At 44.0% G+C, this 12,613-nt stretch overlaps 1 protein-coding gene across 1 annotated transcript; it reads left to right on the plus strand.

Moving 5' to 3' along the window:
* The first annotated feature begins 5,642 nt into the window (after positions 1–5,642).
* On the plus strand, positions 5,643–12,376 carry LOC127300458 (uncharacterized). Its single transcript, XM_071820954.1, has 4 exons — positions 5,643–5,974; positions 6,504–6,702; positions 8,498–8,700; positions 12,248–12,376. The coding sequence occupies exons 1-3, from the start codon at positions 5,643–5,645 to the stop codon at positions 8,549–8,551; spliced, it is 585 nt and encodes a 194-aa protein (XP_071677055.1). The 3' UTR covers positions 8,552–8,700; positions 12,248–12,376.
* Positions 12,377–12,613: the final 237 nt, after the last annotated feature.

Below are 12,613 nucleotides of genomic sequence, written 5' to 3' on the forward strand. Positions count from 1 at the left end.
TTTTTTTTCAAACACACCTACTCTCGTTGAATTTGAAACGAAAACAACAACAAAAACTTGATCCATCCATGTACTACTTTTGCTCACGTGCTAGTATTTACCTATACCTCCACCACCGACTACATAAATTTATTTCTTTCATGTTTTTCCTTTTTTGCCCAAATATATGCATGCTCCTCACGTACAAAACACAAGGAAATTAAGGAATTCCTTATGCCTACTACTCTAAGTCTCTAACAGGATAATGTAGTATTCCATCTCTGAGTACCACCATTTAATATTCAACCAATGGTTGAGTACTCAACAAAGTCACGAGGAATAACTAATTTCGTACAGAATCTAAGGGTACACTACGTGGGGCCCGCAAAATAGGGCGTCCCTAGAACAACACAACAAAGAGGCGCCACTATGTACGTTCGACCAGCACCGAGTCTACCACAATCTCGCGACGAGCAAAGTACACAACAGAAGGGCGAGTGTGTGCACGACTCGAATATCAACAATGTTGCCAGATGTCTAGTCCGGATCTTGGACGCCGGCATAAGTGAACGGCTTGACCACTGACATGGCGGCGCCATTGTCGGTGCGACTGTCATCCCGGACGTCACGAGTGAGGTTACGACGATGGGCTAGCACATGGCGGTACGTCGGTGGTGGCAACGTTAGGTCCACCACGGAGCTGCAAGTGGATGGCGACGGCCTGGGCACAGCAACGCGGCTAATGGGGCTTGATCGGGGCCCAACAGGCGGCCTGGTCTAATATAGGCATAATCAGCAATGCTACTGCGTCCGACACCTCGGGTGGCGAGGGCATATCCCATCCCATGGGCTACCGCGTGCCCCGATGGCTGCTTTTTATGGTGTCGTCCTACCCTGTCCAAATCTTCGGCGTTGCAATGTACTCCTCAAGTCATGGGCTCGAGTTCGGGGGATGCCGGGGCAGCGACCCCGGAAGGTGGACTGTCCGGTGGTGGTCTCACCTCTTTGTTCAAGGGGATGGCATGGAGCGGACGGTGAGGGATCCTGGTGTTAGCGGCGTTTCGGCTTTGTAAACTCCTACATCGTCTTTCGGAAGCCTAACTCTTGGAGAAAGCTCATCGCCTCGGCGCCAACGGCGACGATGCATGTAGGTGCCATAAACCTATTGGGGACGTCGTTGTGGGTATCTGCACCGTGATACAGCTCTGGGTTAAAACCCTAGACCTCGCAGTCTCGACGTCCCGACGCAGTGCGTTGTTACCCTCTTGGGGGCATCACCATGGAGTCCAGACTCGACTCGGCGTCGTTTCAATGTCTTTGGTGCCAAGTTTGGATTTTCTGTGGTTTTTTCTTCTTTTTCTTTGATCTGCATTTTATAAGGGTTCTTCTCTCTACCTTCTATCGGTTTTGCCATTACGACTTTATTTACAGAGAAGAAATGGTACAACTCGTACATCTCACCTGATCGACAAGTAGAAGTAGTAGCTGGTAGTACAACCAGTACTATATGCAATTATGCATGCATTGCCCATGAATTTCTACCTCGTTTTTGCAACATGCTAGTGCTAGTATTAATTAGGTTCCAAATGATGAGTAGTCTTACTTGTGGGCTGATCACGCGGAAGTCGAAAAATTGAGTTGAGTAGTAAATATGGGGAGACACTAGGTTGGATGCATTACTAGCTAGCCATAAATTAGGACCACACTTTAAAAAATGAACCTACATTTTCACGGGTGCACACACAAATATCCAAAAGCCACCTCCCGGCCTGCGTGTGGCCGCTGGCGCGCACGTAATAATTAATTTGTTGATGGCTGCACCAACGAATAAGGAAGGTCTCGCCGCCTATGCATCTTCCGTGAAAACAAATTCGCACACATCTCTATCGTACCACCTTTTTTCTTCTTTTTCTTGGCTCACCTCTCACCTCAGTCTCCGCTTTTTCCAACAGGGTACTATCTCTCAATTTTAAATAGAACTTTTTTTTGCGGGCAAATAGAACTTTATTGATTCATCTACTCACGTAGTATACGGAGTACTACTACTTCGAAGATCAAATAATGAATAATCAAAGCACATTTGTTGACACGCATTTGTAGTACTCCCTTCGTCCATTAAAGGGTGTTGAATGTTTGTCCAAATTCAGAGGTACCTATACACTAAAAAAGTGTCTACATACATCGAATTTAGACACAATTTTAACTCCCTTTTATGGACAAAGGTAGTATAATAAAATCAAGCCACCCAACGCCGAAACAATGGAAAATTGTTATCTCCAAAAATTACATAAATCATGTCGAGGCGTGACAATCCAGAGGATGATTATAGGGCACACCTCGAGGGAAGCAACCGTGGCTTGATGATGGTGCAAGGCCTACCAAGTCGACGACGCGCTACATGTAGGGGTGTAAACATGTCATATTTTGCTCATATCATCTCCTTTACCATATTTCTCTCTCAAATTCGGATCGGATAGGATATTGACCGGTTGCATATTCGAATGTGCTTGTACTGAACCTAAAACTAAAAAATAGTATAGGATAAATACTCTCATTGAAAAATAATTATATTTCTAGGAAACCTTGAGAGATATTTAACCGTTTTATCCTTGCATTAGTTAATTTCATAAGAATATAACCTTAAGCATTTGCGAGATGGTATAAATATAAACTAAATAGCTGAACCACCATTCCGATCAACCTCATGAGTCGTAACTTTGAATTTGGACTTGTACTACAAAACTCCCACTTTGAGGCCACCGACCCGACTCTTTTAAGAACATCGTCTCTTTTTGTGATTCGTCATGTTCATATGACCTATCGATCATAACACACACAAAAAGAGAAACATCATATGGAACAGCCACTTTTGAAGTAAAACTAGGGGCAGATGACATAGTATAAGGTTTCACCCGAGACCGTGCGAGGAAGGAGTCACGAATCCTCCCCATTTGCATGGGGTATTAACATAGGTTTATTTGGGCGGTGTAAAGAGGAAAAGCCAATAAATAATTGTGAAGTGCAGTTGCTTCACACACAAGAATTTGATGATCGATACACTTCACGGTGTTGGGGAGTCACCGCCCACAAAGTCGCAATCGCCTCGGAGTTTCTCACCGGTGCCACCTCGCATTAGTCCCAACCATTGGACTCCACCACCCATGGCCACGTTAGAGCTTCCTCCAGCTTAGTCCAAGCGGCAGTGGCGATCATCGAGTCCGACAGGTGACCACGATGATGGCGGCGTAATATTTATCGTTGTGATATGAGAGAGGGAGGGAGGGAGGGAGAGAGAGAGCTCATGAGCCGTTGCTTGGAATTTTTGGAGTCCTTTGATTTTCAGGTTTTGTTGATGGATATTATAATGTGTGCAATTCACGACTTACTATTTAATTTTGTATGTAGTTTTTCTATTTATAGTTATGATCATATATATGCAAAACTAAGCTAGCTTTATTTTTTGACTGAGTGTAGATATTAGAGCATCTCCAGTCGCATCCCCCAAACGACGTCTGGTAATAGCGCCGGATTAGTCGTTTGGGGGACGTCTGGACGAAATTTTCGTTTGAAGGAGGTCCCTTTCCTAGCCACGTTCCCCAAACGCGATCTCCAAACAAAAAACAAGTGTAAAAGTCGTGTCCGCGTCCCTAATGGAGACTATATACATGGGATGGGCTATGGACGCGGACAATATTTGAGGGACGTCCGGAGCGAAGCGGCCTTTGGGACATACGACTGAGACTTTTTTTGCCGGCGTCCCAAATCCCTTTAGAGGACGCTTTGGGGGACGCTGACTGAGATGCTTTCTTAGATAGAAATGTTGATAGGTAAAAGGTGCTAGCTAACGGTCAAACTCGTGGACCTAGGCGTACACATGCATGCATTCCGGCTAGGCCAGCACAAACACGTACCTAGGAGCATGATCTCTGTCACTCTCACGTATAGCTGCATGGATTTTTTGAACGGTCTTGGCTTGCTAGCTAGCATAAACTAGGTACGCTTGCCAAAAACACGCAAATTAGGCTATCTTGCACACACAACTTCATGAGCCGTCGAGATATGCGTTGCCTTGGCCGCTGACGCCGTAAATTTCACTCATGATAAGAGGATACTCCAAAAAACCCTAAGAGTGAAGTTGTCGTGGCCCAACGACGCCGGGATCTCTGGTTCTACAACGATTTTTTTAAACATAAGACACGAAAGACCAACTTTGAATTAACAATACCATAAACCAGTCAGGAGTACAACGATAGCACCAACAAAAGGAAAAAAGAAAGCAACGAATTGTTGGGGTTACCAGCTTATAAGACAATAAAGAAACAACAGAGAGGAGGGAAAGCAAGCTACACTAGACAGAGAGCTTGAACTCGTCGATGGAAGCGCAATCCTCTGTTGGAAGAGCGCGGCGCCGAAACTGACCCGAACCAACAGACACCCATGCCAAAGCAGAGCACACCCAAGGCCGGTAGAGCATAATTGTCTTCATGCCTCGAGATACTAAAGGAGGAGGGCTTGATGGAGACGCCTACAAGGAGGAGAGCGACGCCCAAGGGCGTCGCCATCACCCACACTGGTCGAGGCCTTGCCAACATTATGCCCAACCACGACCCCAAAAGACACAACCTTAACACCTATCCTACGCCACATTGCACCCAAGGCCTAAGGAAGAAATCGGTGGCATCGCCCGCAGCATGACGTCGGCCTAAGAAACCGCCCCTGGGTATATAGGAGGCTACCCAAACCGGGCAAAACACCATGTAAAAGTAGCCAGGGAGACAACGGTGGCGACAAGCTCAAGGAAGGTGAATATGGCGTGGCTGTGTAGAAGATGCAGAGAACCTTACCCCATCGGAGAAGAGGGCAAGTTGAGCACAGAGGCATGATCCAGCTACGAGAAAGGAGAGACATTTGGTGGCGCCTCCAAGAAGGAAGATGGCGTAGAAGACGACATTGTCACCTGTAGGCTGTAGTGCATGGCTTTCGCCGATATCCCACCAAGAATCTGAAGCCGGCCACCGCTACGAGATCGTGAAGGGGGAGCAGAGGCAGCACCCACCGACAACACCGCATCAAGTATTGTTGGCCCAAGGTGATGCGGTGACCAAGACCCCAAGTCACCAACGTCTGGACATGGTTCTACGACGATCTCGTGAGGAGCAAAGTATAGCAGGGGAAGGTCGGGTGCACGACCCTGACGTTGCTAGCCGTCTACCCGAGATCTTTGGAGCCAAATGATCTTTTACTTGTGGACTGACCACTCCGGAGACGAAATATTGATTCGAGTAGTACATCGGGAAACGAAATTTGGAGTGCTAAATCCAACGTGATTACTACGTGAGCGCTAAATCCTCACTGCAGGAGTCGATGCGACGAAGAACACAAAATGCACGCACCCACCCAACATTTCCTCTCGCTTGCTTCGCCTCCTCCCTGCCCCCCCAGCGATCCCACCCACCCAAACGCATCGCCGCCGCCGCACGCTGCTGCTCCCCGCCGGCAACCCAGCACCGCCGCTCACCGGCGCACCCACCCACCCAATCCCATCCAGGCTGGCCACTCAATCCCCTTCACGCCGGCCACCAAAAATCCTTTCCACCCCCCTACCAGGAGGAGGGGATCGATGCGGCGAAGAGACGGCGTCCCTGCCGGCAGCGGAAGGCACAATGGCCACTCCACAGAAGATGGACGCGCCCATGGGCGGACCCGAGCCTGAGGGACGCCATGGTTGCGCTCGTCGTTGTGGCGAGCGAGCCAAGGGCCAGGGGAGGGGCGGAGATGCACCCGTCGTCCTGGTGGATGTTGGGGACAAGCACCTTGGGCGACAGTCGCGGCCGGCGGGAGGAGCTCGCCGCGCCGCAGGAAGAAGAGACGGTGGTCGCCTGTCCGGAACTGTTGTTGCCGGCGCCGGCGACGTCCCCGAGCTGTTGCTGCCATCCACAACTCCGTCATGCGCGCTGCTGCCGACAACCTCCCCAACCCGTAGCTGCCCTATGAGGTTCAACTCCTTCATCTTTTCTTGCTAAGAATTATATAATTTTCCTGTTAAAGTGAATGTGTGCATACGCAGTAGATGGAAATCTGATTTTCTAAATCAAAATTTGTTGTGTGCCATCAATTACATCCAAAATCATGACTCCTGTGATTTATTCTTCCTTTAGTCTAAACTTCACTCCTAATGCAGAATTCGAATTATGCAATGTTAGCACTGCAACTTATACCCATTATAGCTTATATACTTAAGATTTTCTTTGATTAAATACTTTTAGTTGAATTTAGGGAAGCCAGCAATTAAGGCCATGCTTATTGTTTGATGAACAGAGATCTAAAAAGTGAACTAAATAAAATCAATCAAGTGTTCTGCAGTGATGCTTTTGAGCATATCTCTGCCAAGAAATACTCCTGAAGAAAGCTATCATAAAATCCCATGCACCCTGAAAACATTATTTGTTCATGATTTTTCTTATAGTACTACGAATTAATATTGACTTGTCATCTCGAAATTTAATGCTGAGCACCACCTGTAGGCTGCTGTTGGGGACAAGAAGCTTGGGCGTTGGCTGCGGCAGGCGGGAGGAGCTCGCCACGCTGCATGAAGAAGAGATGGTGGTCGCCTGTACGGAACTGTTGCTGCCGGCGCCGGCGACGTCCCCGACCTATTGCTGCCTTCCACAACTCCTTCATGCTGCTACCGACAACCTCCGGAACCTGCAGCTGCCCATTGAGGTCCATCTCCTTCATCTGTTTTGCTAAAACTTGTATTTTTCCTGTTAAATTTGATTGTGCATAGACAGTAGATGGAAATCTGTTTCACCAAATCAAAATTTGTCTTGTGCCATCAATGGCATCTAAAATCTTACTATATCTTTCCAGTACTAGCAACTAAACGGATGACTCATTTAAAATGAATCTGTCCCTCTGAAACGTTACCTATGAAGTTGTTCGTTAATGTATATGGAGAGGGGCAATAGACTGCATTAGAAAGGTTTGTCATGGAGAGGTTCTCACTGTGTTTTACCTTAATGCGCCACAAATTTGTTGCGGACAACTCCTGCTTATAACATTCACAAGCGTCGACTTGTTTCATAGGTTCCTTCTCGACCTATGCCCTTCTGAAATCAAACAGCATACCCAGCTGCTGAAGCATTGGCTGTACCGTTCATGTGTCTAACCCCACTGTAATATGATGACTAGAATTCGTAACTATCCATCGGCTCCATTTACCATGTTGGACGCTCATAACAGAGACTTTCGTATCACACCAAGTAGCTGCCCTTTCAAAGCACAAGCCATAGTGCAAGACATGAATTAGCACTTGTGTATAAATTAGTCTTGATATCACACAATGTGGAGGAATACAGGGTGTGGGGGAACATTGATATTGGTAGGTCTCTTTTCTGATGATGATGCTGATGAAAATCAAAGAGAGCAAATTTACTATAGGTACATGAATAATTGTCCTGACCTTTTCTACTTCGAATCCATGATTCTGTACATTTATCCGGGTGCATTTTACAATTTTACTGTATTTGGTTCTACTTATGATATTATAAGCCAAGCTCTCAAAATTTCGAGCTCGACCAGGTCGGAAAGTTTAAACCGGTTTATTTTTTATATGCCGAGCGGATTTTCTTTGTCTTGGCTGGGTTGTTTGCTGGGTGTTGTCTTGAGGTGGTTGAATGTTTTAGAAAGATAAGTCTTTCTAGTTAACTTGTGGGCTGTGTGTTGGCAGAATGTTGGCTCGAGGCTTGTGTGTTTCGTTTGGGTGACTTAATTAATGTCAACCTTAAACCAGATAATATTTAATGCCTGGAGCTTTAGTTCTTATTTAGAGGTTTTTGTTGTCTATAATGTTTTTGATTGCACTTGTTAGAGATGATCTGCTGCTTATTAAAAAGGATGGATTTTCCCCCCTAAAATGCAAAACACGTTATCAATTCCTTGTTTTATTGGATAGTTAGCATGTAAAATCTACACAATAATCATGGTGAATCGTTCAAGACATTGTGAAATGCAATGTTCGTTGTAATGTAGTTTGGCTAGATTCTTTGCTTATCATGCCATGAAATTTTAGGTTAATCAGCACCTTGTCTAATATTTATGCAAATGTTATTGCAGCTTAAATGCGGCTATTTGGGGTGACTTGAATTTTCCCGAAAATAGTTGCGCTTTTTCTTGCATCAACAACTTAGTAATTCCTCTGCTCTTATATACAAGGCCACAAACCCATATTGCAGTACCAAGAAAATAAAGCCACACGATTATTTATGTAGAAATACTCTCGGGTTCCTTGCTAATTAAATATACTTCAAGTGGTGGCTATTTCTCTATGGCTGCATACAATGTTCGCATTAATAAATACCATCCGACGAGACAAAAAGCTAATTACTTTTTCTCGATTAGTGTTAGTGGTCCTGTATAGATGAAAAATGTATTTTTGATAATGGCCTTGTATTGATGAACGGAGGGAGTACTAATTATGTACACTATGATGCTGAGTAGTATATTCTTGATGTTTCAGGGTGTTCTGGGGCAGGGGAGAAGCCGAGGTGGTGACTTTGCGTCTCGGCAGTGATGACCATCCCAACTAACTTGGCCAAGCACTGGCTCCCATCATAGCCAAGATCATGGCGACGGTCAACGGCGGGTCCTAGTGAATGTCATGAGCTCACCATGCTGCAACCGTGGTGGCGGTGACGCTCATCCTCGTGGACGACCTCTTAGGTGAGCTACTGGTTTACCACTTGGATCTCTGTCTCCCATGTGAACCATCGTGCCTTGGCTTTACCATGCTCCGGCGCTTCGGACGATGACCCTTATTTGATTGATGGTGATGATGATCATATGCTCACTGTAGTTTCTAAGTTTTTTCCCTAAGACTTTCGCATATGTGCCAGGTTATTAGAGGTCCTTCTAAGCTAATGTAGTTGATTATTTTGTGTTATACTGCTAATGTTGTTATTTGGTTTCGAATACCAGTTGTTGGTATTGTGTGGTCTTGATCTTTTATTGCTAGATCTTGGCATGACCTAGGTGTTGTTGTCACCTATCTGTGTATATAAATATTATGCTGGCGAGGTTTAGATATTCTTTATGGTACTTGTGTTCTCTTTTTTACCTCATAGATTTATCTGGTATTTCTCTTGATCCGAATCTACTCCTGTGTATGTGTTGTGCAACAGCGAACTGGTTATTCTTGTGTAGTTGAACAATTAGTATCTACACATGCATATGTGAGAAATTGGTATCGATACATGCATCTAGTATCTACATGAATGTTTCTTTATAAAGTGGCGGGCTTCATGACTATGTGGGTGCTTATGTGAGCTATGTTTTGTAAGAATAGCAAGCTAGCCTGCAAGCTTTTCTATGATTAGAAGTATCATCTCGATGATATAATCACAGGCTTAGAGCTTTACTTTTATCCATTCTTTGCTTTGAACTCTTTTCCTTCTAATTCATGCCTAATTCATGATTGTAGGGTTAGCCTTGTTCAACTTTGGTACTATTCCTAGAGGGATATTCGTTTTGAGACCATATGTTGGGAATATCAATATTTCTTGAATATGAAAAACAATATCACAAACCAATACCCTTCCTTCCAAGCTCAATTGCATTATTTGCAAGTGCTACTATAGGTAGCTGGTGCATATATGCATGATATGCTAGTCCATTGACATGCACATGATAGACAACATTGTCCAGCATATAACACATACTATATCGATCCTTTTACTGAAAGAAAAATATATGACTTTGACATCAGTTGCATTCCACCGTACCATTACGAATGCAAGGCCTGATATTGCATTATTGCTAGAGCGAGATCTTTTCTGCCAGTGTGCTACCCCAGCTTTGACTTGTGTGACCCTCCCTCTGCACTCCCCATCCGTTCGGTGTTTGCACCACCTGCCAATTTGTCATGCTAATTGGTACTTTGTGGGTCCCACGTGGCAGGAGTCGACTGGTGCCCGTAGTAGTAGTTGGGTAAAAAGCTTTTAGTTCTATTTCTAGACGACGGTTGTGTCAAGCTTCCTGCACTAGCTAATGCAACCAAAAGCCTGAACTGTACGCTTATACACTTGAACAGGTTGATGCTTAGATCTAGCCTTGTCAACAAGGTGGTGTTCCTCTTCTGGGTTCAATCGCTAGCTGCAACTTTGTTTTCAGAAATAAGTAGACCGGTATTAGTTATTGTGTAGATCTGACGCGTGTGAGAAAGAAAGCAATTTTCTTAGTTAGTTTTCGTGTGTAAATATAATGCTTGTAGAACTAGAATAATTGCGTTTAGTAATTTGATTTGTTTGTTTGGTATTTGTGTGCAAATTAATTGTGATTTCTATTCTGCTGTAAGGTTTAAGCAATCTGGGTGTCGTTGTTTAATTCACCATGTTTAATAGCTGTGGCACAGCCACATAATATTTGAATTGGACCTAGCTCAAAGGTTTAAGAATTTCATTTTGCTGTGTTGCTAAGGAAACAAGGCCGCAATAAAAGGTGAGACATATCGTCTTTTCAATCCTTAGACCGCACGGAGTTGCAGGACTCTGACCGAGTGTAAAAAAATACGATCTTGCGTAGCTTTTAGTGTCGTATGATTGGAACCTGAGAGCTTCTGTTTGTGGATTCATGAGGCGTTTATATAATTATTACATGGGTGCAATCACCTTTTTAGATTGGTTTATTAAGTGACTTTTTTTCTCCAAGGACGGTAGCAGTTCAACTATTCAGATATGCTAGGCAGTAGCCTCCTAACACTGTACTTTGAGCACATTGGATGCTTCAAAAGTTCATTTTGGGATTTGAAGGTGCTGCGTAGGTTCTGTGTCTAATGATCCTCCTGTCCTGGCCTTTTTTTAAATTAAAACAGGGCATTGGATTGTGAAAATACTGAAGATTGTGAAAGAATCTGCATAAATTTAAGTCTGTTCGAAGTAGATGCTAGTTCAGAAGCACATAATTGCTACTTCATGGCCTATTTAAATGGACGGCTGTGAACTTGGAGGATTGGTCGAGCATTTCAGTGCATAATAGCATTGGTTGAGCATTTCAGTGCATAATAGCATTCTTTGCTTATCTTGCCATGAAATGGTTAGCCATGCAGTTGTAGTTAATCAGCACCTTGTCTATATGCAAATGTTATTGCAGCTGGAATGTTGCTATTTATGATAACTTGATTTTTTTCATGAAAATAGTTGCCCTATTATTGCATCGACAGTGTAGTAGTAATTCTGTACACTATGTTGATGAGTAGTATATTGTTGATGTTTCAGGGTGTTCTGGGGCAGGATTGGGTTGACATTACGTCTCGGCAGTGATGAGCATCCCAAACAACTTGGCCAAGCACCAAGACAACCTGCAGGTGGGTCCCATCATAGCCAACATGATGGCGAAGGTCAACGGAAGGTCCTAGTGAGCGTCATGAGCTCACCATGCCGCAACCGCGGTGTTGGTGATGCCCATCCTCGTGGACGACCTCTTCGGTGAGCTACTGGTTTACCACTTGGATCTCTGTCTCCCATGTGAACCATCGTGCCTTGGCTTTACCATGCTCCGGCGCTTGAGACGACGACCCTTATTTGATTGATGGTGATGATGATCAGATGCTCACTGTAGTTTCTAAGTTTTTTCCCTAAGACTTTCACATATGATCATATGGTCACTGTAGTTTCTATGTGATTTTTTGTTGATAGTCCTAAACTTCTTGTTATTTGGTTTTGAATACCACTGGTTGGTATTGGTCTTGATATTTTATTGCTAGATCATGGCATGATCTGGGTGTTGCTACCACCTATGCGTGTATAAATATTATGCTGGTGAGGGTAATATATTTCTTATGGTACTGGTTTTCTCTGTTTACATTTTAGATTTATCTCTGAATCTGCTCCTGTGTATGTGCTGTGCAACAGTGAACTGGTTATCCTTGTGTAGTTGAGCAATTAGTACGTACAGATGCATATGTGAGCAATTGGTATCTATACATGCATCTGGTATCTACACGAATGGTTTTTTTCTAAGTGGCGGACTTCATGACTATGTGCTTGCTTATGTGAGCTCTGCTTTGTAAGAATAGCAAGCTAGACTGCTGATCTAAAAAAAAGCAAGCTAGACTGCAAGCTCTTCTACGATTAGAAGTATCATCTCGATGTTATAATTAGAGGCTTAGATTTTTTGCTTTTATCCATTCTTGCTTTGAACTCAGTTCTATTGGTTTAATTCACAATGTTATGACATTTCATTGCACTGATATATGATGTTTCCTAACTGTAAGTTATTGAAGCAAGGGAGCATAGGATGCTGATGTCTTAAAGGGAGCATAGGATGCTGATGTCTTATGAGGGAGCATAGGATGCTGATGTCTTATTCATGACTATTGGGTGGCCGTCTTCGACTTTCTAGGTGTTTGGTAAGTTCCTGGTACCACTTCTGGAGGGATATTTATTGTGAGACCATATATTGGGAAGCTCAGTATTTGCCAAATATGGAAAACAATATCACAAAAAAACACCATTCCTTATTTTGCATTTTTTTTTCTCATTTTGTGAGGCCATATGTTGGGAAGATCAGTATTTCCTTCCAAGCTCAATTGCATTAATTGCAAGTGTCATTATAGGTAGCTGGTGTGTATATGTGTGTC

This window comes from Lolium perenne, chromosome 5, assembly GCF_019359855.2.
Source record: "Lolium perenne isolate Kyuss_39 chromosome 5, Kyuss_2.0, whole genome shotgun sequence".
Taxonomy (NCBI): Eukaryota; Viridiplantae; Streptophyta; class Magnoliopsida; order Poales; family Poaceae; genus Lolium; species Lolium perenne.

Coding starts and splice junctions, on each gene's coding strand:
- LOC127300458 (XM_071820954.1), top strand. CDS start 5,643: ATGGCCACTCCACAGAAGATGGACGCGCCCATGGGCGGACCCGAGCCT. Junction 5,975..6,503: donor ACCCGTAGCTGCCCTATGAG/GTTCAACTCCTT, acceptor CACCACCTGTAG/GCTGCTGTTGGGGACAAGAA. Junction 6,703..8,497: donor ACCTGCAGCTGCCCATTGAG/GTCCATCTCCTT, acceptor TTGATGTTTCAG/GGTGTTCTGGGGCAGGGGAG.